Source organism: Prosopis cineraria, unplaced genomic scaffold (assembly GCF_029017545.1).
Source record: "Prosopis cineraria cultivar Desert tree isolate PC_DT_omini unplaced genomic scaffold, ASM2901754v1 PC3, whole genome shotgun sequence".
Classification (NCBI taxonomy): domain Eukaryota; kingdom Viridiplantae; phylum Streptophyta; class Magnoliopsida; order Fabales; family Fabaceae; genus Prosopis; species Prosopis cineraria.
Window position 1 is genome coordinate 4,713,037 of NW_026555334.1, and position 25,719 is coordinate 4,738,755.

At 31.6% G+C, this 25,719-nt stretch overlaps 3 protein-coding genes across 3 annotated transcripts; 1 reads left to right on the forward strand and 2 right to left on the reverse strand.

Annotated features, from left to right (window-relative positions):
- Window positions 1–428: 428 nt before the first annotated feature.
- LOC129306933 (14 kDa proline-rich protein DC2.15-like) lies at window positions 429–1,111 on the reverse strand. Its single transcript, XM_054947755.1, has one exon. It carries the CDS (start codon window positions 1,024–1,026, stop codon window positions 643–645), a length of 384 nt encoding a protein of 127 aa, XP_054803730.1. The 5' UTR covers window positions 1,027–1,111; the 3' UTR covers window positions 429–642.
- A 2,332-nt stretch (window positions 1,112–3,443) lies between these two features.
- LOC129307031 (14 kDa proline-rich protein DC2.15-like) lies at window positions 3,444–4,102 on the forward strand. The gene has a single exon (XM_054947885.1). It carries the CDS (start codon window positions 3,527–3,529, stop codon window positions 3,908–3,910), a length of 384 nt encoding a protein of 127 aa, XP_054803860.1. The 5' UTR covers window positions 3,444–3,526; the 3' UTR covers window positions 3,911–4,102.
- Window positions 4,103–15,259: 11,157 nt separating this feature from the next.
- LOC129304883 (coatomer subunit epsilon-1-like) lies at window positions 15,260–19,748 on the reverse strand. The gene is made up of 7 exons (XM_054944719.1): window positions 19,480–19,748; window positions 19,298–19,387; window positions 19,031–19,182; window positions 17,819–17,954; window positions 17,534–17,689; window positions 17,120–17,199; window positions 15,260–15,575 (listed from the first exon to the last, which is right to left on the reverse strand). Exons 1-7 carry the CDS (start codon window positions 19,639–19,641, stop codon window positions 15,482–15,484), a joined length of 870 nt encoding a protein of 289 aa, XP_054800694.1. The 5' UTR covers window positions 19,642–19,748; the 3' UTR covers window positions 15,260–15,481.
- Window positions 19,749–25,719: the final 5,971 nt, after the last annotated feature.

The window sequence follows — 25,719 nt, forward strand, 5'->3', positions numbered from 1 at the left end:
AAATAGTTATAAGGTGTTTCTATTTTTTTAAAAAATAAAAATAAAATAATTAAAAAAATTAAATTCAAAACATTTATTTAAATTATTTTTATAGCTTTTAAAAACAAAAAAACAACTAATGTTTGAACTTGAAAACAGAAACGAAACAAGCCTAAGTGTGAAGATCACTTTTAGTACAAGCGATAATTTTTTATATATAAATTAAGAGTATAGGATTTTGATATATGAGGCTTCCTCGATTCTTATTAATTTTCACCCCTTCCTCCCTCACTGTCCTAAGGAATTTAATTACACCAACTTTGTCATGTCTTTTTTAAATGAACAAAACTACACTAAATAATTTAATCATCCGAAGGCGAAGCAAAGCTACGAATTACTCAGACACAATTAATCAATTCAAAAATACTTGTAAGAATTTGTGGAGATAATAAATCACAAAGCAATTAAAATGAACATTAATTAAGAAAAAAGTACAATTCAAAACTTGTAGAATAAACAAGTAATGACAACCAACCAAACACTGCCATCTTAATGAATGACAAGCAACAACGTGCCTTTGAACCAAAAGGCAAAAACAAATAAGAAAAACAAATTAAACTCATCAAAACAAACATCGTGGAAAATATAAAAAACAAGATGGACTTAAGGACACTGGAAACCAGAGTTGTTCATTCCACAGTTGTTGAGAATGAGACTCAAAGAAATTGGAATGTTGAGGTTGATGCCGAGAACATTAGCCTTAAGGGCAGTGCAAAGGCAGGCAGCAACTTCAAGATCAACCAAACCCTTAAGGAGACTGCAGCATGGCAGTGTTGGTGGTGATCCAACCTTCACATTCACCAAATTCAACACATTGGCACATACACCCAACTTCAGGGCATCCAGCGGACAACGCCCATTGGACGAGGAAGGCGATGACGGAGAAGAAGGTGTCGTCGGCGTGCACGGAGCAGCAGAGCTGACCATGGTGAAGAAAAGAAGGTTGAGAGTGAGGAGAAGAGGGACTGCGAGACCCTTGGAAGCCATATTCTTCACAAACACTATAATTAAGTGATGTTTACTATTATGAAGATTATTGGCTTTGAGAGTGAGTGATTTTTGGATGAAGATTGAGGAGGCATTGGAAGGGGATTTATAGTTGGGGATTTTGGGTTTTTCTTGTATTTTAGCTTGAAATAATTTGGTGGACCACGTGGTCTCGCTGGGATTAAAATTGTCGTGTAACATCAAAAGGCTGGCTAGGGAATAATTAAGTTTCACGGGTTAATTAAGCTTCATGCTTGTTGATTTTTTTTTTGAATACAAGAGAAAATAAAATACTATAAAAAATAACCTACTTTTTATAATCTTGGAAGATCTCAACACAACTCACACCATGTAGGTCGATGTGGGTTCTCGTGTGAAGTGTTCTATTGTTAAAGTAATGAAAGTACGCCTTGCGGCCATGTGCATAATGGTAACTAGCTATCAGAACGCGTTTGCATGGACAATATTAAGAATATACATTTACCCTTAATTATTTTAGAAAATAGAGTTTATATTAAATCATTAACCGATATAATTTTTATTGGTTTGATCTTAGAGCCAAATAATAAGACAAGGCTAAAAATTGTGACCACAGTGTCATGAAGTACATGAAAAATATATTTGAACATAACCCCAACAGGATTATGCTTGAAAAAATATATATGCATGTCTTTTATCTCCTCTTTATTAATTTTAATAATTTACATTACACACATATACTTAAGTAAGCTTGATTTATATTATAATGGTTTTGCGTACAATACTGCCAGGATGCATATTACGACACATACTAGAGGTCCTTGAAAAGTTTGCTCAATTTATCTTCAAGCAGTGGGTAAAAGCCAAACAAGATGATTGATCAATGCTCTTGTACATGAAATTTAATAGTTTAGGATTAATATTCTAGCTTTTTAACTTGAGAAAATTTCTTTGCATGGCCAATTTAGGTTATTGGTTCATTTTGGCCAACTTAATTAGTTGCAATAAGTCTAGCTTGACCAATTTTTCTTGTAAATAGTTTATGATATATGCATTTTTAATTTGGAAAATTTGAAGTAGAGCTAGTTGCAATTCACTTTGGTAGCGGTGATTGTTATGGATTTCAAAATTGGTTATGAATATACATGCAAATTTTGATGGTTTTAGAATTCTATTGCTTGATTTGCTACTAAAATATCAGTTTCTATATTATAATTGCAAGGAACTGTTAAAAATGTAACCCTCTATTTAAAAAAAAACTCAAATATATATAATAGTTATTTGAAATTAAATAACCACTATATAATTAGAACTATATAGCAGTTAGCTCAAATACTATTCAAATTGACCAAAACTTGGGCTAAACTATATATAATGGGTTTGTAAAATAGCCGTTAAATAGTTAGACAAGCTATACTGGCTATTTGTAAAAAAAAATTATTATGTAGTTTGTTGAAAAGTTACTAGAGACAAAAATTGAAACAAACTATATAATAGTTATTTTAAAATAATTTTATATATATCCCAAATATATAATGGTTAAACACCATAATAGTGGTTAAAAGTTGTTTTAGAAGTGCTCCCTTTGTAGCTTCTTTGGTAGCATTTTTGGGACGTAAAAACTCTCTCATACGTCAATTCAACAAGAGAATAGACCCATTTTCTTTTTAATAATTTCACTTATGTTCAAAAATAAAAATTCAAGCAACATAAAACTTAACCCGTGATAGTCGATCATATCAAAATTTCATTTTTCCATGTCTAATCATACAATTTCCATTAAGGAAGAAATGCATTTAAATAATGAAGCTTCTGTGCTTTGGCCAACAAGTCAAGATGAATCTGGCAGCAAATATATTAATAAAAAAGAACTAATTCTAAAGTCCAAATGCCTTTCCACAATAGAATCTTCTCTTGATAAAGCGTTTTATAATTCCTTAAAATTTTAATTGAATCATCACCAGAAAAGGACTGTTAGGGAATCTAATCACTATTAATTTTTTTACATGGTACTTAATTATTTATAATTTTATGTAATTTTTTGATTCTTTATTGTAATTTTTTATATAATTTTTCTTATTAACTAACAATCAAAATTAGCGATAGGGAGAAGATTGCTGTGATATTAAATGTTAAGAGGTGAAAATGAATTAAAAATTCGTTTAGGATCCTGCATGCACACTCTTAAGTCTTATAGTTTAATATAAGCCAAATTGCCATTCTACCACCAAAAAAAAAAAAAATCATTGAAACGACCAGATGTATAATTTCATTACACGACAATTGGACAACTAGCGTATATTCCTAGCCAGCCTTTTGATTTTACACGATAATTTTAATCCCAACATTGCCACATGGTACATCAAATTATTTCAAATTAAAATACAACAGAAACCTGCAAATCCCCAACTATAAATCCCCATCCAATGCCTCCTCAATCTTCATCCAAAAATCACTCACTCTCAAAGCCAATAATCTTCATAATAGTAAACATCACTTAATTATAGTGTTTGTGAAGAATATGGCTTCCAAGGGTCTCGCAGTCCCTCTTCTCCTCACTCTCAACCTTCTTTTCTTCACCATGGTCAGCTCTGCTGCTCCGTGCACGCCGACGACGCCTTCTTCTCCGTCATCGCCTTCCTCGTCCAATCGGCGTTGTCCGCTGGATGCCCTGAAGTTGGGTGTATGTGCCAATGTGTTGAATTTGGTGAATGTGAAGGTTGGATCACCACCAACACTGCCATGCTGCAGTCTCCTTAAGGGTTTGGTTGATCTTGAAGTTGCTGCCTGCCTTTGCACTGCCCTTAAGGCTAATGTTCTCGGCATCAACCTCAACATTCCAATTTCTTTGAGTCTCATTCTTAACAACTGTGGAATGAACAACTCTGGTTTCCAGTGTCCTTAGGTCAATCTTATTTTTTTCTTCTTGTTTTTTTTTTTTATATTCCATTGATGTAATATGTTTCAATAAGTTTGTTTTTCTTGTTTCTCTGTGTGTTTTGGTTCAAAGGCACTTGCATGCCATTCATTAAGATGGAAATTTGTCATTCATAGCTTGTGAATGGAATTGATTAATTGTCTGAGTATTATTTATTTATTTATTCTGCAAGTTTTGAGTTGTACTGTTTTTTAATTAGTATTCGTTTTACTTTCAATTTATCGTCTCCACATATTCTTCCGCATTTAACTTTGGACACATATATTTTATTGTCATTATTGTATTAACAAGTTGCTTGCTTGGCCTTCTGTTGATTAAATTAATTAGTGTAATTATGTTCATTTAAAAAGACATCAAAGATGGTGCAAATTTCTGAGGACAATGAGGGAGGAAGTGGTGACACGGGCCTCGATCCTCTGCTGCTTTTACAATTATATGACAGAAATTCAAAAGGATTTGAAATTCTTTATATACAATATTTGCGAAAAATAATTATTTTAAAATTTATAAGAAATATTGTAACAAAGCTATAATTGTGAGTTTCAACAAGGGAGAATCCATGTTTGACACGTGATACTAGTTGTCGAAATTTATAATTAAGCAAGAAATTAAGTTTTAACTTAATTCTTTTTTTTTACCATAAACTTTTAACTTAATTCTAGTTCCCTCAAAATCACTACTGAAAAAAAAAATTATATACAATGCCTTATAAACAGTTTGAATATATTTTATGTTTTGTTCTTAATTAGTTTCGAAATTTATTCTTGGATTGGGAACTACATGTGTTAAAGTTGCAATCACGCAATGAAACTGAGCAGTATTATCATCGCTAATGATGATTTATGTGTTCTGTTTAAACAGAACCACCAAATGTAGTATTCCTTTTATTATTTTGGTGTCTTTTATATATCTTAGTTGAGTTTATGATGTCTTGGTTTCGTTCTCATATTTCCATGTTCATTTATGCACATTTGTTGAGTGAATGTAGCATATCAAAAGTCATTTTTGTGGTATTCTATGGGGTTTTTTTTTTTATTGGAGCTAAATGCCCCTATTTTTTTCGGTTAAAGAACAAATTTGTTCTTGTACTATAAGTTTTGAAGTGTTTGAGACTTTGAATTCATTTTTGTGTAATGTTTCCCTTCATCATTTCAAAACAATGTAGCATTGCCCTAACTTTTAACAAATGTTAGTGTTGATCGTTAGTTGACCAAAAAAATTATAAAAAACCTAAAAATTATAAAAAATGATCAAGAAAATTGCAGAAAGGATCCTATAGTAAGAAAATTCATACCATCATTTTCCTATGTAAATATAATAGTTTAGCTGAAAAGCATTTATCTATAAATCTCATATATGCCAGTTGAGTTGTTAATTTTAAAAGAAGAATTATAAATTTTGGGAGAATATTTATAAATAATAATAATAATAATAATAATAATAATAATAATAAACACAATATTTTTAGTTACTTACTAGTATTGTTGTTAGTAATAGTATCACCTAACAGTTGGCTAGAATGGATGGTTAAAATGGTATTTTGGTCTCTACATAGAAAAAAATAACGTGTCTTTTGATATTTGTTGTAATTTAAAGAACTTAACCGGTATTAATCTTCTTATAGTATCTTTTCTATAATTTCCTTGGTCCTTTCCATAATTTTTGAGGTTTTCTTGTAATTTTTTTGCCAACTAACGGTCAAAGTAACATTTATGGTAGGGACAATGTTTCACCATTTTGAAAAATTTAAAAAACAAAATATTACACCAAAGAGGAGTACAGAGGTCCCAAATATTCCAGAACTTGTAATTTAAGGGCAAAGCATATTTGGGATTATGAGTTCATTCTTAAAACCTTAAATAAAAGTCATATTACCTTAATCTTGAAGGGTGGTCAAATTAAGAGTTTCAAGGATCTTTGCCCAATTGTCTTTGCAACACTACCTACAAAATTGTCTCAAAGCCTCTCTACAATCATCTTAAAGGTATTCTTAATTTTCTAATCCTTCAAAATTAGAGTGCTTTCTTGAAGGATAGATTGATTATTGATAACATTCTCTTGGCTTCAAATATTATGTATCAAATTCATCATGCATATTCAAGACTAAATTGGGTGCTATTAAAATAGACTCCTCTAAGGCCTTTGATAAAGTCTCATGGTCTTTCCCTTCTACAATCTTGATCAGAATGAATTTTCCACAAAAATGGATTAACCTAATTCATCAATGCATATCCAGTGTCAAATAGTAGCTCCTCTTCAATGGAAACCTATCAAGGACTATACGGCCTTCTAGACGGATTAGATAAGGGGATCCTTTATCTCCTTATCTCTTCATTTTAACTGCTATTGTTTTATCATGTATGATTCAGAATCAAAAAGAGAGACGTCTTTGTAAAGGAATTAAGGTTTGTCATTTTGCAAAACCAATTTCTCACCTCTTGTATGCATATGATTCTCTACTATTCTTCAAGTGTACAAGAAGAAATTTAGAATCCCTTAAAGCTACCTTGGAGGAATTTTGTAGAACTTCAAGTCAGAAAATTGACTTTGCTAAGTCTTCTTTTATTATGAGTGCTAACACTTGTCATTTTCTCAAGGAAGAATGGGCAGATTACCTAGGTTTTCCCCTAGATGACAAGATTGAAAAATATCTTAAAACTTGGGTTGATCTAGGTAAAGATAAGTTTGACTTACACTCCCAAATAAAGGAAGCTATTGACAAAATATTGACTTATTTGAAGATATCTACTCTTTCTCAAGCTTTTAGATTAATTTTGATCAACTCAGTACTTTCTGTTACAAATATTTACTTACTCACCCATGCTAAACTACCTTTTGACTATTTATAACAAGATTGATTCAAAATTGGGTATTCAAGATGGTAAAAAAAGGATGAATCTAGAAAATAAGAATCTCCTCTTCTCTCATAAACAATCAAAAGGAATGGGTCTTAAGCCTATTCATTTAGTTAACAAAAGTCTTCTAACAAAACATATTTGAAGGTTAATTCAATCTCCTGATAATTCACTTGTCGGATTTTCTTTGAAGAGGAAATATTTGGATTTTAGATTACTTTTTCTTTTCAAAATTCCTCATAATACTTCTTGGATGTGGAAAGGCATTTTCAGTTGTTTAGACATCATAATCAGGCATCTTGAATGAAATATTAAAAACAAGGAGAATATCAGAGTCATTGATAAGTTTTGGGAAGATTCTCTTTCATATAACCTAACTTTTGGGCAACTTAAAGTATCTAATCTCATCATTCATTCCAACTCCTCTTGGCTCCATTTCAAAGGGAATGTTGATGCCTTGAACTTAATTTATTCGAGTCAGATTGTTAAGAAGATCTTCTTTGCCCCTATTTCTTTCTCAAGGCAACATGACAAGTTCATATGGCAAGGATGTGCCTCTAGTTTGTACAATGCTAAGGATGGATTTAAATGAATTTTAAGGGAATGGAGAAACTTTCACGACAATAATTTCCTATAGCTGCTTTTTTTGGAAGATTAAACTTCCTTCTAAAATACTGGTCTTTTTTTTTGGAAGCTTCTTTATGAAGCTTTGCCTACCAATGACATTCTCTAATGGCATTATTTGTTTTTTAACAATAAATGTTCATTTGGATGTCAAGGTGAGGAATCAATTTGCCACCTTTTTTTTCGAATGCCCTCTCCTAAGGCTATCTAATTTGGCTCTCTTTCAATCAAGATAGATTTCTTGAATTGTTTAGGTTTTTTGCAGCCTCATAAGGGTTTCGTTAGAAGACTACTTTTGGATAAAGAAATGGATTTACTTGAGAAATTCATATTTTTAGCCCATAGTATTTAAAAGATCCCAAATTCTATCATTTATAATGGTTACAAGCTTAATTTGAGCAGAGCTATATAAGAATTTCATCACTCATATCATTTCTTGAAGCATATTTCTACCTAGGATGAAAGAGATTTTCATGCATATGATATATTAATAGCCTTTGCAACCCATCAAGCAAGCATATTCTAACTAATTCCCTTAATAAGAGCTTTTATCTATTCTATGAATTAGAATGGTACTTCATCTGCATAAAAAAAGGAGTGTTTTCACAATAATTGGCATTCTTGTTCTTTATCAAAGGCAATAGGTTGTCAGGTTCTCCTAGTCAAAATGCAAGTCTTCTACCTTGAGCAACTTTGAAATTCTATGCCTTTAATCTACTCTGCCATGGGTTATATCCATCACTCTTGATCTTATAAATACTTGTTTGTATGATCTCATCTAGCTATGTTGGCCGAATTGTTTTATGAATGAACTCTCAACTAGAGGGTTTCAGCTTGGTGATAGTAAGGGACATTCATTTTCTACTCACAAACTTCAACATCATTTGTGTAGAAAGCTTAAAATCAACCCCCATTCAAGCAAACATTTATCTTCTATCTTTTTTCTTCTTTCTTTAGTTTCTTTCTTTTATATTTCTTTTTCATCTTTTTAACTGTATTTCAACTATTTGTCATTTTATATAAAAAAAAAGGTAAATGTTCCCCATAACCATTCTTTAAAAAAAAAAACTTTCTACACCTTTTATCATTAAAGCCATTGTAGAAAGTTGACTTTTTATACATGTTATGTTAATATAATGTATACCAGTAATGTAGACATTCTGAACAACATGTTTTTACACTTATGTAAAATGTCCTTTTATAATAGTGTTCTCTCACCATTACCCCATTTGGTGCCTTAACCTCTGGAGATGTGGTTGTTCTTCTATCCTACTTGATCCATTAGTCGGTGCAAGTAGCCGCTGATGCAGAAAATTGGTAACCCTCTCTCACTTAAGAAGTCTTGTGCCTATAATTATATTCTTATGCTAGTCTTTTTGATGTTACATGACAATTTTAATCCTAACGTGACCCATGTGATACATCTAATTATTTGAAGCTAAAATATAAAAGAAACCCACAGATCCCTAATTATATAAATCCCCTTTCAGTACCTTATCAATCTTCATCCAAAAATCACTCATCCTCAAGCCAATAATCTTTATAATAGTAATCACTAATAGTGTTTGTAAACAACGTGTCTTGTTTCAAGGGTCTCATAATCCCTTTTCTTCTTAATCTCATTAACCTTCTTTTCTTCAACATGGTCAACTCTTCTACTTCATGTACACCGCCATAATCAATACTAGCACCTTCTTCTCCATATAAAACCATAGATGCAGTGCAAAGGCAAGTAGTAGCTTCAAGATCAATAAAACCTTTAAGGAGATCACTATAACATAGTAGTATTGCCCACCTTAACATTTCAATTTACATGAGTCTTATTCTAGACAACTATGGAATGAACAATTCTAGCTTATCCATTATCCTTATTAATTCTATATCCATTAATGATTGTTTTGATAATAAGTTTGTTCTTTAATTCAAAAGCACATTGCTTGCCTTTCATTAATAAGATGGCAATATATCATTCATATATAGCTTGTAAATGGAATTAACTATATGAGTTATTATTTATTTACGGGTTAAGGTGTATTTTACCTCTAAACTATTCTCATAGAATTAATATTGACTTTAAACTATTCATCATAGTAGTATCCCTCTAAACTAATTAAATCAGAGCAATGTTGCCTTTATTATTTAAAAATTGTAAGTTTCTATTAACTAAAGCTAATAGAACCTACTTTTCATTATCTCTCTCTACTTTCCTACTTGATTGTTCAATTAAAGTCCCTATTGGTAATAGAAAAATAGAGCCACCTTGAAGCTTGTCTATAGGATGACTTAAATAATAATGGCATTAACAAGGAAGATGCTTTGGATGCTAGTTATGCCTCTGCCAATGAACATGGTTTTATGTTCAATTAGCAATAAGGAAGATGCTCTAACTATGAACTCCTTCCACTTCTTGAATTCAGCCACTGTCTTTAAGATCATGATTTGGTGTTAGGTCAGAATCACCTTTGATCCTTTGCTCATGACAACTAACCCAATCTCATTCTTGTATGACAACATCTTCTACACTTCCTTATTCATGTTATTGTCCATCATCCCTACCACAAGGTGTGTTACACATTTTCCTTTTCTAAGTTATCTCCACTATGTCCCAATCCAAGGTCTATTATATAGCCTTATTAGTCCTTTTCAATCTACTAGTACATACGCCACCACCAATCCATCCTACACCACCCTATAAAAAGTTAGAAGAACAAAATTCAAGGAGATGAGGTGCCTCATGTACAAGGACATTCAATGAAGAAATATTAACAAATAGGTCTGTGAAGTGAACTAACCTAACAAGTCTCTCATATGGTTACCCCACTCTTGAAATGGTTGCTACTACCTACAAAGTTGCTGTCCTCTCTCTCAGAGAATCTTTTACCCTTTTCAACTTCCCTAATTTTACTACTCTTCTTCTTTTCACCCCCTCTTCTTCTCCTTCTAACATTCGCCGCCATGAAAGCTACTAATTTTAGCAAGACAAACATGAATATTATGAAAAGTGAAGAGAGATAGACAATGTTAATGGACATGGAAGTGCTCTATCATATGCTTGCACTATTAGACAAAATAGCTAAGGGTTTACTTCTTACCCTGCATTCTATGATCATTGTAAAGGATACCATTGTCTTGTGCACCTTGGTCATGAACATGCTTTCTATGCTACTCTAAAAGCTATTAAAGAGGTTCTTGTTTTCCTTCTCCATGTGGAACAAATCAATCAAGTAAGAGAGAGAAGAGAAAGCAGAGAGTAGAGAGAGATAATGAAAAGTGGATCCTACTGGCTTCAGCTAACAGACGTTTTTGATTTTTAAACAATGAGGGCAACATTGCTCTGATTTAATTAATTTAGGGACGACATTGCTACGATGAATAGTTTTAGGGGCAATATTGCTCTTCTGAAAATAGTTTATTTGCAAAATTATACCTTAACCCTTTATTTATTCTACAAGTTTTTTGTGAGGAATACTTTTTTTTCTTAATTAGTATCCATTTCACTTGATGATTTATTATCTCCACAAATTCTTCCATATTTAACTTTGGACATATTTTACACTTTCATTTATTGTATTAACAATATAATCAATAAGTTTTCTAATTGAGCCACCCTATCAAATAAGGATAAACATGAAACAATTAATTAATTAATTCATTGGAGGTGTAATTTGGGTCAAAGTGCCTTATAATATTGAATGGAAGGAGTAAATAAAATTATCCCTTGTTCTAGAACTTTTGACACTTAGAACCTGTTTGGTTTTGTGCTATATTTTTTTAAAAAAATAAACTAATTTTTAAAAAATGTTTTTGAAAACAAAACAGAATAAAAATTCATTTCATTATGTCAATTTGAAAGTAATTTTAGAGTTAAAAAAATTGATAATGGTGGTGAATAATAGTTAATGATGATGGCCTATAATAATAGTTGACCATATTTGAAGATAATTTACAATAGTCAAATATATTATACTTTAAAAATAAAAAAGAAAACAAAAAAAATTCCAAGTTATTTCCATTTTTATTTTTTTAAAGATAAAAAATGAGAATGGTTTTGGAAATACTTAAATCCAAAACACTTAACCAAACAATTTTTTATTTTTTTGCTTTTGAAAACGAAAAAAAATTGATTCAATTTTTCTCAATTTTTGATATTGTTTTTATTGTTTAAAGATGAGGTAAGGTAACTTTACATGTGTCCTTCTCTCTATTAGCCTCACCATTCCATTGTTGCAATCTCATTCCTCTCCGTTTCAATTTGTTATTGACTGCCCAGAGTCAACATAAAAACTATGTAGATAAAAAGCATAGACCACTAGAGTTCATGGTTGGGGACCATGTCTTCCTAAGAGTGACACTAATGACTTGAATTGGATAGTCCATTTATGCAAAGAAGATGACCTTGAGGTTTATCAGCCCATTTGAGATTTTAGACAAGTATAGGCTAGTTGAAGGATCGCTCACCACCTCACCTATCGAGTATGCATGATGTGTTTCACATCTCTCTATTGAAGAAGTATCATCCTAATCTATTGCACATCATTAAGCTAGAAGACATAGAGCTTCATGAGAATCTCATATATTGGATTGAGCCAGGGTAAATTATGGGCACTAAGGAGAAGAGACTGAGGAATAAGATAATTTAATTAGTGAAAGTGGTGTGAAAAGACATGAGATGACCTAAAGATGCCACTTGGGAAACCAAGAAGAAGATACATTAGCAATATTCACATTTGTTTGCATAGGTATGATTAAGTGATTGATTGATATGTTGTTCTGTTTGATTGAGTGTTTATTGCTTGAATAATTGATTAGTGGCTATTTTGATTGATTTATCTAATACTTGTGATTTATTAATTATTGAGTTTGTCCAATTTTTGGGACAAAATTCTTATAAGAGCAGAGAGTTGTAACATCTCAAAATTTAATTCAAAAAGTGATTAAATTAAGTGAGAAGCTTAATTAATTAATAATGAAAATTGAGAATTGAATTAATTAGAAAGTTTAATTGGATGGCTATTTAGGTCTATTAAACCCTATATGGTCCATGGAATAGGGCTTGGGAAGCTATTCGGCCTCTTTGAGTCCAAATTATTGGGCTTTAGTAGGGTTTCTATTTTAGGCAATTTGCTATGGTAGATTGCTCTATGCACTGCGACAGATACATTAAATTTTAAATCACCAAAAATGTGTAACAAACATAACAGAAGGGAAAGTTGAGTGAGTAACTATGAGAGGAGCACCTCCTCTTTGCTAGGGCTTGCATTTCCATTCAAGAGAAGCTTATTGGAGCAATCAACCCTTAGGTAAGGTTCTTTTTCCCTTCTCCTCCATTCTTCTTGCATTTTCATGGGGGTTTTGGGTATGGAAGCTGCTGTCCAAAAATGGCAGCCAAGTTACTCCACTCTAATGACTCTAATGGAGGCTAAAGGTGTTGTTTTATGTTTCTAATATTAGGTTTATGCTAATAGCGGTGGTTATGGGTGTTAATGACAAGTTTAGAGTTAACCCTAGTATTAAATAAGCTAGACTAAGCTAATGAAATGGTTTAACAATGTTAGTTAAACTTAATGAAGGTTAAATACGTTAATGGAAGCTAAAAATGGGGTTGTTTATAGCTAATATCATTAATGGAAGGTATTAGGTGTTAATCATGATTAAGGGCTAATTAATGATAATTAATCATTAATGATATTTGTTAATCCAATATGTAGATTGACTACTCTTGGAGCATTTGAAGTTGTTGGAAAGCTCCCTTGGAAATCTAAATTCATACTTTGGGGTGGTAGTCAAAGAGGTGGGTAATCAGGAGTTTAATTTTAATATATGATTGTATTTGCGATTATGAACTTTTATGTTTATGATATGAAATTGGTGCTTTCTTGAAAATTCAAACAGTTTTTGTGCTAGAATAATCAAAAAGGGAAATACTGTAGGGAAGCAAATTGGCTTCAGTATGCAATTAGCAAGAATTGGGACTCTAATTTGCGGAAGAGTGAGGAGGATTTGTGGCTGAAAGTTGTGTGTCATATTGGCAAAGATATTCGTGATGGTTATATTACTTTTTTCTAGAAAGACAAGCGGCTACATAGTGAAGGGCTGAAGGCTCTCTTCCAGTTGAGCTAGCCATTGTGAAAGAAAGTGAGATGGTAAACTCTAATGGCCAATGGAATCTTGATAACCTCAATAATTATCTGTCTCATTCTGTGGTTCAACAAATCAGAGCTTTCCCTGCAATTTCGAATTATTAGATGCATAATAATCTTACATCGAGTGATTAGAGAATTAGTCACAATTATAAAGACGTGTGGTGAGTTCTTGTAAAATAAATTATTTTGGTGTAAGTGATAATCCTTACTTCGTAATTAGTATAATATGATAATATGGTATAAGAACCGGGCCTATTTGGGACTTGAAGAAGGCTGGAAAAAAAAGTTTACATTGACATTGAAAAAGGAACAAAAGGAAAAGTTAGTAAGAGAAATATTAGAGAATTAATCACAATCATAGACAAATCTATAGGAGGCAAGGAGGGGTTCATCCCGCCTAGATCACACAACCTTTAGTAAAAATTTTATTTTTTTGTAAAATGGTTTAAACTAGATCCCCGCTCCCCACAATTTCTTATTTTATTTTTAGTTTGGCCTCCAACCATGAAACTTTAGATTCGTCCCTAAACGCAACTATATTAAGTGTGTGGTGAGTTCTTCAATTCTTCCAAAATATTATTTTGGTGTAACTGATAAATCTTAATTTTTTATTAATATAAAACTCTAATACAAGCAAGGATGTTAATGATAATGGTATTAGATGGTTACTTAATACGAGTGATCATATTTGGGTGGCTCCCAGGTATAAAATTCTTAATCCTATTTCCACAAGTGTTACAGACAGTTATTTTTTTATTTTTTATTTTTTGGGTGGGGGCACATGCATTTGATCCGAAAAAATTACAAGCACAGGAATATAGATTTTCATATTTTACACTATTCTTTTTATATTTTGCACCTTCTTACTTTAATATTTTACATTTTAAATCCATTTCATGTTACTTTTTAATCTAAATTCAAACTTAAAATTTGGAAACTTAAAGTTCAGTAAATTTTAGTACACGATTTCGTCACACCCAAATACATATATTATTTTATAAAACAATTATCATTTATAAAATAATTCTTTATTATTGTTTTTTCAATTATTAATATGCGAATGAATTTTCTCCCACCCAGATCCGGCTCGGCCACTGGTACGGATCAGGTTTGGAAGCAAGCCTGAAGATGGAAAGGATCTCAAAGAATACAAATCTTCATGTGGCCAGTGCTTTTTGAGAAGAAACAGAATTTTTAGAACAAATCTTACGTTGCTAAGTCGGTTTGTAAAACAGAATTTCGTTAGTTACATATCTTAAAATAATTTTAAACCTTCAAAAAATATTTTATAATTTTTAAAATATACCGACCATAAGGTTAGATCTTCAAAACATTTTTTATTTTTAATATTTTTTAACATAAATTGTCATTTGACATGCACCACTAGCTGATTTTTTTTTTTTTCTTTTGGCCAAGTCAACCTCTATAATATCGAATAATGCTTGTTGGCCACTAAAATGAAAAATAAAAATAAACAAGGCTTGATCTATTAATCTAATTCTCTATGTATCCCATCCATGTGCAGATCATATGTCCGAAGAGAATTTCAAAGAAAAATTATAAATGCTAAGAGAAATGTTTTGACATTAAATTTAATTAAAAGAGCCTCTTCGTCTCATGAGGTCATGATCTCGCTGAGACCCAAACTATGGCGTGTTTCTGTATAAATGGAATTTCTTACATTTCAGGTCAAATTAAAATCCAAAATAAAGAAACTTCTTGTATATTAATATGAGAAGTAGTTGTTACAACATCAAGCTTAAAGTAAAACCAATCAATGCCATGAAATTTGGTTGATACAGGGCACCAAACCCATTGTGCTCTAACTAGTGCATTTAACAGCCACAATTAAGACTGCATGAGCAGAACATAACAACATTGAAATGCTAAAAGAAACTAAATCATCAACTCACTAATTAAGTAAATGATTGCAGTGCTCTATCAAAGCTCTCTTCTGCTGCTGATACCCGTTTAACAAGCACATGGTCCGGGTGCGAAAGTTTCAATTGGCTGCAACACAATAATAAAGGCCATTTACTATTCATTAACAAAATTCTAATATGAATTATAATTTCATTTTTTGGCTAACAGTCGGAGATTAAAGTATTGAATCCCAATACAGGCTAAAATAATTTACTAAGATTCCTTTATTTGTTTATTTACCAATTCTCTCAAAAACACAAGCAGCATGGAGTAAAGGTTCAAGACACGAAAAGAATTCAGAATGCTATTATATCACTACTTGTAGAAGACTTTAAAAAAAGTAAAAATCGCAAAATTTAAACAGTTCTGCATAAATTAAATCATTTTATGAGTGCTAGCTACATTACAAATAGGGTGCCGCAAGATGGCACCATACTGATGCAGGAGCATTAACCAATAAATAAGCCATAACAGAGAAACAAGCTAACTAAACAGGATGAAGTGAATGCCTCAACGTCTCAAAGCACACAGGTAAACCGTCAACGGTAAGTATTTCAAGAAAGACTTTGGCGAATGAACCCAGTAAATAGACCATCCAAGTTCTAACTTATTTAAAACCGACATAAGATGTGACAAGAACTATATTCTTGATGTCAATAAAGGTATAGGGCCGCTATGCTAACCCTCGGGCCCCCTTACTTGAAGGATCCAACTCAACTGCGTGGAGATATAACAGATAACAATACCAGTCAAAACTCAAATACAGCAACAACCTAAAGGCGAATAAAAAATATCTAGCATTATGTTACATGCCACAAGACTTCTGAGAGATGCCTTTAAAAATCATTTAAAGAGTATCAAAATGCCTAAATCTTTTTTATCAGACTGCCATTAATCATAATTGTTAACCCAAGTAAACAGTTAAAAATAACTTAAGAATTCCAATTAGCAAGACCCAACGTCACATGTTTTGGGCGGCCCTGACTCATCCAAACGCACAGGACCTGATTTAGGGTTTCAAAAAAATATATAAAGGAGCTAGGCTTCTTTGGAATAATAACTTGAAATTCCTTGAAGAATGTCAAAAGCTATATAGATCCTTTTATGATTCTCCTCACATTCACCACTCAAAATTGATGACTCGAGTGACCAGTGAAGATAATGAAGTATTTCATTTAGCATGACTATTTCCAATCTCACATTCCTGAGTGGCCACAACTCACATGAAATGCACAAGACCTCATTTAGAATTTCAAAACCAGGTTTGCATGAACAATTAAAAAAAAAAAATCCGGCCACCTTGTTGATGATGCAAGTGCGACATCATGAAAGAAATTCAATCAGAAGTCAAGATATCCAATAAAAAGATATAACATACAAGTGAGAACAGAGGAGGGACACAAAAGGGTCACTGATCGTATAACAAAATACCCCAGTTACTGCTGGCTCTAACAAAATTGGGTCCAATAACATAGAAAGTAGATTTAACCAACGGTTTATCATACATTTTTTATCTGTATGTCTGGAAGTTTAAATGACTTGTTGAAATTTATGAGACCAGGCCAATTACCAGTTCGAGATATAACAATTTAGAGATAAGAAGTTGATGAAAGAAATGCTCCCATATTCACCTGAAAGATTTGGAAGATGGTTTGCCAAGATGAAGACAGCAAACAACCAGATTGGCAAGAGTTTCAGGATCCCTGGCATCCTGCACAAATAAACAAAATCTTTTTCAATACATACAAGATTTAAAATGAAAGTCGTATCATATGCTGATTCAAAATAACTGACATGTTCAATAACTATATCTACAAAAAGAAGGGTGGGAGATTTGAGATTCAGTTAAACCTGAAAGTCCCGTCCAAAATTGATGAGATACTAAAATTCAAAGAAATAATCCAAAATAGAATCAATAAAATGAGTGCATTGTATCAATGCTGTGTTTTGTCAAATCTAGAAATGAATATTAAAAAAAATAGTTTGATATATCAGGACTTCTTCAAAGAGCAACAACATTGAACTATTGATTACTTTAAACATACCTTGTTCAGTGCTTCCACCAATAGGGTTTCAGCTTCGTCAAAGTTCCCCATGTGCATGCAGCAAACAGCCTTACCATTTAAAAGCAAACTGGTTGATTGATACCTCTCTGATAAATCTTGGAAGATAAGATAAGCTTCCTGGATCTTGGAGCCACCCTAATTGAATAGAAATAATATCAGTTTTACTCAGTTCCCTTCTGCCGAAGTAAATATATAAATAGATCAAATTCAAATTACATATTATTGTACAAAAAACCAAGTTACTCATAACAAAATTAGGCATACCACTGCCAAATTTAGCCATGCATTGGCGAGCTGGGTTAGTGTGTGATCCTCATCAATCTGTTGCATGACCCTAAGTTGCCTCTCAGCATAATCGGACCTATGCATCTTGATAAATATTTGGACATTCAGGGCATGCCTGAAAATTCAGATTAAGTACAATCAGCCTGAGAAACTTTCACAATGCACAAGCAAAATCATTCTCTCTTTGATGAAAATCTTGAGACATGCATCATATATTAAGAAGTTATGAGCATAAATAATCAAAATAAAATTTTCTTGGTAAAGAAAAAGCAGAACAAGCAAAATATTACAGTTTGCCTATTTAAATAATAAAGCTTCAGTTCAAGAAACAACAAGAAGAAGGCCAGTGGCAAAGGCATAACTTTTCAAGAGAAATGAATGTTCAAAAGAAGCCTACCACATTATTTCCACAATATAGCTCTTACTTTTGACATCAGAAACAAAAGATTTTAAATTGTATTGTCACCCAAGCATTCCTAATCCCTAGTAGCCACATAGTGACATAGGTAGGTAAAAAAGCACAAGTTGAAGCATTTTTAAGTAAGAAGAAAACATATTAAATGAAGGCAAAAATTGTAGTAATGCTGACTTTTTGGATTATAATTTGATCCCAGAATACTGTAGTTGGAATTTCATTCATAAAAGAAGGTAATCACTACGTAAGAGGTTCTACAAAATCAGTAATTAAATAGATCAGTGGTTCTTTAAAGCCTTTTAGGGTAGATAAGAAAAAGTATCAGGCTTTACAGAAGGTAGGAGAAGAGAATCGGCTCAGGCTGCTACAAAGGAAGGTGATGAGAAATATATAGGCAGGTTGAAAGGTGGGTTCTACCAGGAATTCGCTTCACAACAGGTAAAATGATGTTTGACTACGATGTGGGGAAGAAAAAGCAAGGGACGTCCTTAACTAATATGGCATGACTCATGAATGATAACAGGTTTCACCATAGTAAGTGCCCGAAGTCATTACTTTTGTTAAAGCAACCTAGATCGGAGCATTATTTTAACAACTATCATATCATAAACAGAGCTTGAAAAGTAGAAAGGATACCAATCTCTCAAACGCTCATTAAAAATCAAATGCAACAGGCACATAAATCTCCGGTAGAGAAGAGACTACACATATTCTCTCACAGAGCATAAATTAGATAGTGATGAAGAATAAATAAAAGAAATAAAGATAAAACATACAGTTCCAGTGTGCCCCCAGCATTCGTGTGCTTAAGGGCTTCATTGTAGTCCTGTTCGTGCATGAACACGATCCCAGCAATCAATCTCAAAGTAGAGTTGTTCCCAATAGCAGGATCTGCCAACCACTCCTTCAGACTCGAGATCGTAGATTCCTGCACATGACAACAATCAAAATGAGATCTCCAACGTGAAAGCCAATAATCTCAGGATGGGCATAAAATGAATTAATACTTCAACGAAAAAATAGGCAAGATCCCAAGACCCAACCTTGTTTTCAGGGCTCGAGAAATATTGAGCTAACAATTTCACTGCCTGAAGAGGAGTAGCAGCCGAGGAATCGATCTCGCTGATTACAAACTGAGCGTGAAAACTTGAGATCAGGGATGGAATTGGATAGCAAAATCATGAAAATTCTGCAGAAACAAAGAAATTCAGTGGGAATGGGACACCTGCAATTGACCGAGGGCGATGTAACAGCGATGAACGAGACAGTCTCGCTCGATGGCATCGTCTGGGGAGAGATTGTTGACGTTGCTGCTGTTAATGGCAGCCTGGTAGGCACCCAAGTAGAAGTTGTTGCGAAGATTGAACAAATGGTCAGGTGTTGCCATGGATTCAATCGGATTTGGCCGTAGATCTGAGAAAGAAGATGAATTGGAGAAGGAGAACCCGTTCAAGTCGCACTGGTTGTTGTTACCAAATGAACACAGAAGGTTTTCGAGTGGGAGGAAGGCCAAAATGGGATGGAAAAAGTACAGAAGCGGTTCACTGGACCGGACCGGTCTCGTGGATTTTCTTCTTTTCCTCTTTTTTCTTTTATGAATAAATTTTATGCAATAGTAGTCCTTTTGTTGACTCACAGAGTTAAATCATTTAATTAATACATAGCAATGTTAATTATGTGTATGTTAGTAAAATTATGATGAATTGGATATTATATAAGCAAAATGGCAACTGATTTTTTACCTTCTGTTTATTTGCCCTAATTGTCATGTTTTTTTACCTTCTAAAGATTCATCCTAGCTTGCTTGTTTATTTTGTTTTTGTCTTCTCCTCATATTTTAAACAATTTATCATAATTTTAACATGTTAGCACAAAGAGTAATGGAATTTATCTAAACTTTAGATACCACTAAGCAATGATTTAAAAAATAGACCAAACTAGACGGTTAGACAAGTTGGACTGTCGATCGAAACTATTGACAACTCAATTTGAATCAAAAAATCATTTTCATGATTGAACTAGATTAGACCAAAATTGAGTAGCTATTGAATTGGAAATCGAAATTGAACCAGGAACTGAAGTGGTTTTTAGAAAACTAAACAATTTTAAATATAATATTAAAAAAGCTTAAAAATTTTTAAAAACTAGAAAAATTTACAAATTAGATCATACCAAAAGCCAACTTTTTTTTTTTGAATTATTCACATGTATAAAATATAATTTGAGACTATTTTTCATAAAGATGTTGACAATTATAGATGCAAATATAGATAATTTTGAGTCTACTCATATCTAATTAATCAAGATTTACCTATATTTGACAAATTATATAATATTACTAATTCACAATCATGTTATGTCTTATAATCAACATACTATAGATTTTTTCTTGTATATATTTTATATATACATTTAATATTATTTTTATTTAATTATTATATCATCAGTTCGTCTATTGGTACAACCCGATTAGACCATATGAACTATGAACTGTTAGCTTTTTCAGTTTAATATCCAGTTTGATTTTGAAAGCATTTCCGTTAAGTTTTTATGATCATATTTAAAAATATAAAAACAAACGCTGCAAATAAATGAAACTTAAAGGAGTGGGCAAAGCTAAAAAAAAATAATATAGGAATTAATATCAAAAATATGTTAAATGTACATAGACTAATAATTATACTTTTCCTTTATAAGAAAAACATTTTACGCATTTTATGATGTTGCAACTACATATTCTTTCTCTGTAAACTGCTAATAATAAATAATATTTTTCATGTGATTTATTAATTGCTTTTATTTGTTTTATTCTTTTAGATTTTGAATGCAAATGAAGAACTTAAGGGTTTGTTTGAAGCTTTTTTTTATTGTTATGATAATTGGTATTTTGTAGAATATGTTTTTTTTTTTAAATGAAAACATGCGTTTCTTCACGTTTTTCCATTTTTATATTCTCCATAACAATATTTAGTTTTTTTATTCTTCAAAATAGTTTCTAAAAATACATTACTAAACAAATTTTTTATTTATTTATTTTTTCTGAATAACAAAAAACTATTCTTAAAATAGATTATCAAACAAGCCATAATTGTTTCCCCTCTCTCCATATGCTAATTAATGGAAATATATGAATGCATGAAAGCTTTAAGTTCTTGACATAAAGCTAAAACAATTTTAATGCTAGGTTTGGATGGATAAGAATTGATTTAGATTTGGATCTGGATCAAATTTAGACATTTAAAAGTCTAATCCAAATCTAAATTCATATTTTATTATAACTTTTGTATAATTTCAAATTCTTTCTAATCCCTAATTATTTAAAATTTCAGCTACTCTGACTCTTTTATTTTCTTCATATTTTTTTGTTACTCTCTCATCTTTGCTCATCTCTCATTTTCATTTATCACTGATTGAAAAATAAAGGTAATCTCCTCACTTCCAATCTTTTATTTTTGCTTCAAATTTCAACTTATCTGTCTCTTCTATCTAAACAAAAAAAAATTTAAATACATGAATTTTATGTATGAGATTTTAAACCTAAAATTTAAATTTAAATCCATCAATTAAAACACTAGTTAAGAGAATTTTAACTATAACTATCTATTGTTGAGGATAGTCTTGCAGGTAGAAATTATTTTTGGCTTAGTTAGAAATGAGATTAGAGTTGGTAGGTACTGAATCTTATGCAAGCACAAAGTGAACATCAATTGTGTTAGCAAGAAAACAATCTCAAACAGAGCGACATAGTGAGGGTCAAAGGCTTAATAATAATTCCTTTATATTATGGCATCATTGTTTAGGTCATATCTCTAAAGAAAGATTAAAATGTATGGCCAAGCAAAGTGTCTTGCAAGGCCTTAATTTCTCACTTTTTTAGACTTATGTTGATTGCATAAAAGGTTTGAAAATATTTTAGACCTAATTCATACTGACACCTGTAGACCTATTACACTTGCAACTATGGGTGGTTTCAAATATTTCATTACCTTCACAAATGACTACTCTTGTAATTGATGGATTGAACTCTTGCGTGAAAAGAGCAAGTCTCTTAATGCATTTAAGAACTTCAAGGTAGCAATTGAATTAAAATCTAACAAGTTGATCAAATGTGTGAGATCTAATAGAGGAGGAGAATTTTATGATTTACTAAGATCAGTAGGAACCTTGAGCCATTTGCTTTACACCTTCAAGAGCATGACATTAAAGCCCAATATATTATGCCTGGCACTTCATAACAGAATAAGATTGTAGAAAGGCAAAATCATACTCTCATGGATATGGTTAAAAGCATGATTAGTCACTCCTCACTGTCAAAATTCTTGTGGGGTGATGTACTTAAAATTTTTGTTTATATTTTGAATCAATTTCCTAGCAAGTCAGTTCCATAGACTTCATACGAGTTGTATTTTGAAAGGGCTCTTGCGCTAAATCATATGCAAGTTTGGGGTTGTAAAGCATATGTAAAACCCTACAATCCATAACAAATAAAGCTTGATACTAAAACTATTAATGGTTTCTTTATTGAATATTATTTTGGATCTTATGGGTACAGATTTTATTGTCCAAATCTCACTATCAAGGCTATTGAATCAGGCCAAACTTATTTCTTTGAAGATGTCTTGGATAGTGGGAGCTCTATTCCTAGACATATCACTTTACATAATAAAAGTAATACTTTAAATATACCTATCGTGACGACACCTCATGTTGAAAGGAACAATGCCATGGATCAAGATGAAGCTAAAAATAAACTACTTTTAAAGGATGATGAGGATTTGGTTGTTTGTAGGTCTGCTATTCCTAATGATTACATGGTTTATTTGTTAAAAAAATTTGATTCAAATGCTATTAATAGTTTAAACCCAATATCATACAAAAAAGACAATATTATTATGAAAACATAAAATATCTTTGTAAAAATATAAATGCCATTAATGTAATACAAAAAATATATTTTTATTTATAAAAATATAAATGCCATTAATAGAATACAAAAAATGCTATTAATATTCTTATTTGTAAAAAAAATTAATATTTTTCTCTATTATGACAGCACCTCATGTTGAAAGGAACAATGCCACGAATCAAGATAAAGCTGAAGATAAACCACCTTTAAAGAATGATGAGGATTTAGTTGTTGAACTAAGATGATCTCAAAGGGTTCGCAAGTCTGTTATTTCTTGATGATTACATGGTATATTTGTAGGAATTTAATTTAAATGCTATTGATAGTTTAGACCCAATATCTTACCAAGTATTTCTAGCATGCACTCTTCTAAATGGTTGGAGGTTATGAGTGAATAAATTGCCCCTATATATCACAATCACATATAGGACATTGTAAAGCTTCCATAGGGTTTTAAACTAATAGGTTGCAAGTAGGTCTTTAAAATAAAATGAGAAGCTATAAGTGAAATTGATAGATATAAAGCCAGACTTGCAGCCAAAGGCTACAATCAAAAAAAAGGTATTAATTAAATAGAGACATTCTCTCCGGTATCCACTAAAGATGCTTTTAGAGTGGTAATGGCTTTAGTTGCATATTTTGACCTTAATCTTCATCAAATAGGCTTTAAGACTGCATTCTTGAATGGCGACTTGTATGAAAAAGTCTACATGATCCAACTTAACAATTTTTTTGGTAAAGAATATCTAGTGTGCAGATTGAAGATCTATCTATGGGCTGAAACAAGCCTCAAGGCAATGGTATTTAAAGTTTGATGAAGTTATCATCTTACTCAGTCTTGTTGAGAATGTCTCAAATTAGTATACCTATTAGAAGTTTGATAGGAATAATTTTGCATTCTTGTTCTCTATGTAGATGATGTGTTGTTAGCTAGTAATTCAATGAATTTTCTCAATGAAATAAAATACCTATTATCCAGCCATTTTGCTATAAAGGATATATGTTAAGCCTCTTTCATTCTTGGAATACAGATTCATTGCGATAGATCTTGTGGCTTTCTTGGTTTATCACAGACCACCTATATTAACTGGGTACTTAAGAAATTCAGAATGGATTCATGTTCTCCCTCACCTACTCCTATTTAGAAAGGTGAACTATTGTTAAAATTACAGTGTCTTAAGGATGATAAGAAGAGGGCTGAAATTAGAAAGATATCATATGCTTTTATTGTTGGCGGACTTATGTATATTTAGGTTTGTACTCAACCAGATAAGCCTTTACCATTGGAGTGCTGGATCGATACTTAAATGATCTAAGTCCAGATCATTGGAACGCTACTAAGAAAGTTATGAGGTACCTTCAAAGTATAAAGAATTAGATGTTGACTACAGAAGGTCAAATTTTCTTAAGGTTGATGGATATTTTAATTTTAATTTTAAAAGATCAGAAGATCTTAAAATTGTTGGCTTTTCAGATTCAAATTTCATAAGTCTACGACCAGCTATATTTTCATCTTGTCTCGAGGAGTTGTTTCTAAGAAAAATGTAAAGCAAACACTTACAAAAATTTCATCTATGGAAGCTGAGTATATTACTTGCTTTGAGACTACACGTCAAGTTATATGGTTGAGAAAGTTGATATCTGGCATATGTCTAGTTGAATCAATATCACATCCTCTAACCATTTACTATAATAACAAGTCTACATTATACCATGCTAATAAGCACAAAAATTCAAGTCATATAAAGAATTTTAATACCAAACTTATGTTTATAAAAGAGAAAATTATTGAGTCTCAAACCCGTGTGATACACATTCTTAAGGCGTAGATGCTTGCAGATTCACTGACCAAGGGCTTACCTGTAAAAGTTTTTCAAAATCATATAATTTATAGGTATTGTAAATTCCTTTAAAGTCCTACTTTAGTGAGAGTTTAAGAACTTTTGTAGTTACATTTTCTCTTTAGGCTTTGTTTTTCTTCTATGAGTTATGTTTAATTAGATGCATCTATATCATTTGTATCCCATAAGATTCAATAATATGTTGTGGTATGCTATAAATGTCATCACATTTTTCTTTATAGGAATCAATGATCTTATGTTGTTATCTTAATGAACTATGTATCCTATAAGAATAAAAATTTCATACTCTCTTCAAATTATGAGACAAGATATCACTTATTTCCCTATAAGATCCAGTGATTATGTGAAGTTTTATTTTTTGAATTTTGTTTATAGCTTATTTATACAACTTGCTTGATTAATACAATTCAAGTGGAAGATTGTTAGAAGACTTATAAATATAAAGGATTTGCACTAATTAATAAGCGCAGATAGATTAGTCTTTATGATTTTGTGTGGACCATGATAATAAATCACGCAAGTTAGCCTAATAGGTAAAGACCCAACTTACAACCCTATAACCGTTAGTTATTCTCTATCTCTTAATTAACTAGGTCAAGAATAATATAAGATAATTAATTAATTAATTAATTAATTAATTAAAGAGGTTACTAACCTAGTTTATATAAATCGATCAGTCGATAATCATAAATGCATA

Excerpts from the sequence above, each read along its gene's own strand:
- LOC129306933 (XM_054947755.1), bottom strand. The coding sequence starts at position 1,026 with ATGGCTTCCAAGGGTCTCGCAGTCCCTCTTCTCCTCACTCTCAACCTT.
- LOC129307031 (XM_054947885.1), top strand. The coding sequence starts at position 3,527 with ATGGCTTCCAAGGGTCTCGCAGTCCCTCTTCTCCTCACTCTCAACCTT.
- LOC129304883 (XM_054944719.1), bottom strand. The coding sequence starts at position 19,641 with ATGGCAACACCTGACCATTTGTTCAATCTTCGCAACAACTTCTACTTG. Across the intron at positions 17,200-17,533 it reads TGGTGGAAGCACTGAACAAG|GATGCCAGGGATCCTGAAAC; the intron begins GTATGTTTAAAG and ends TTATTTGTGCAG. Across the intron at positions 15,576-17,119 it reads CCATCTTCCAAATCTTTCAG|CCAATTGAAACTTTCGCACC; the intron begins GTGAATATGGGA and ends ATTGTGTTGCAG.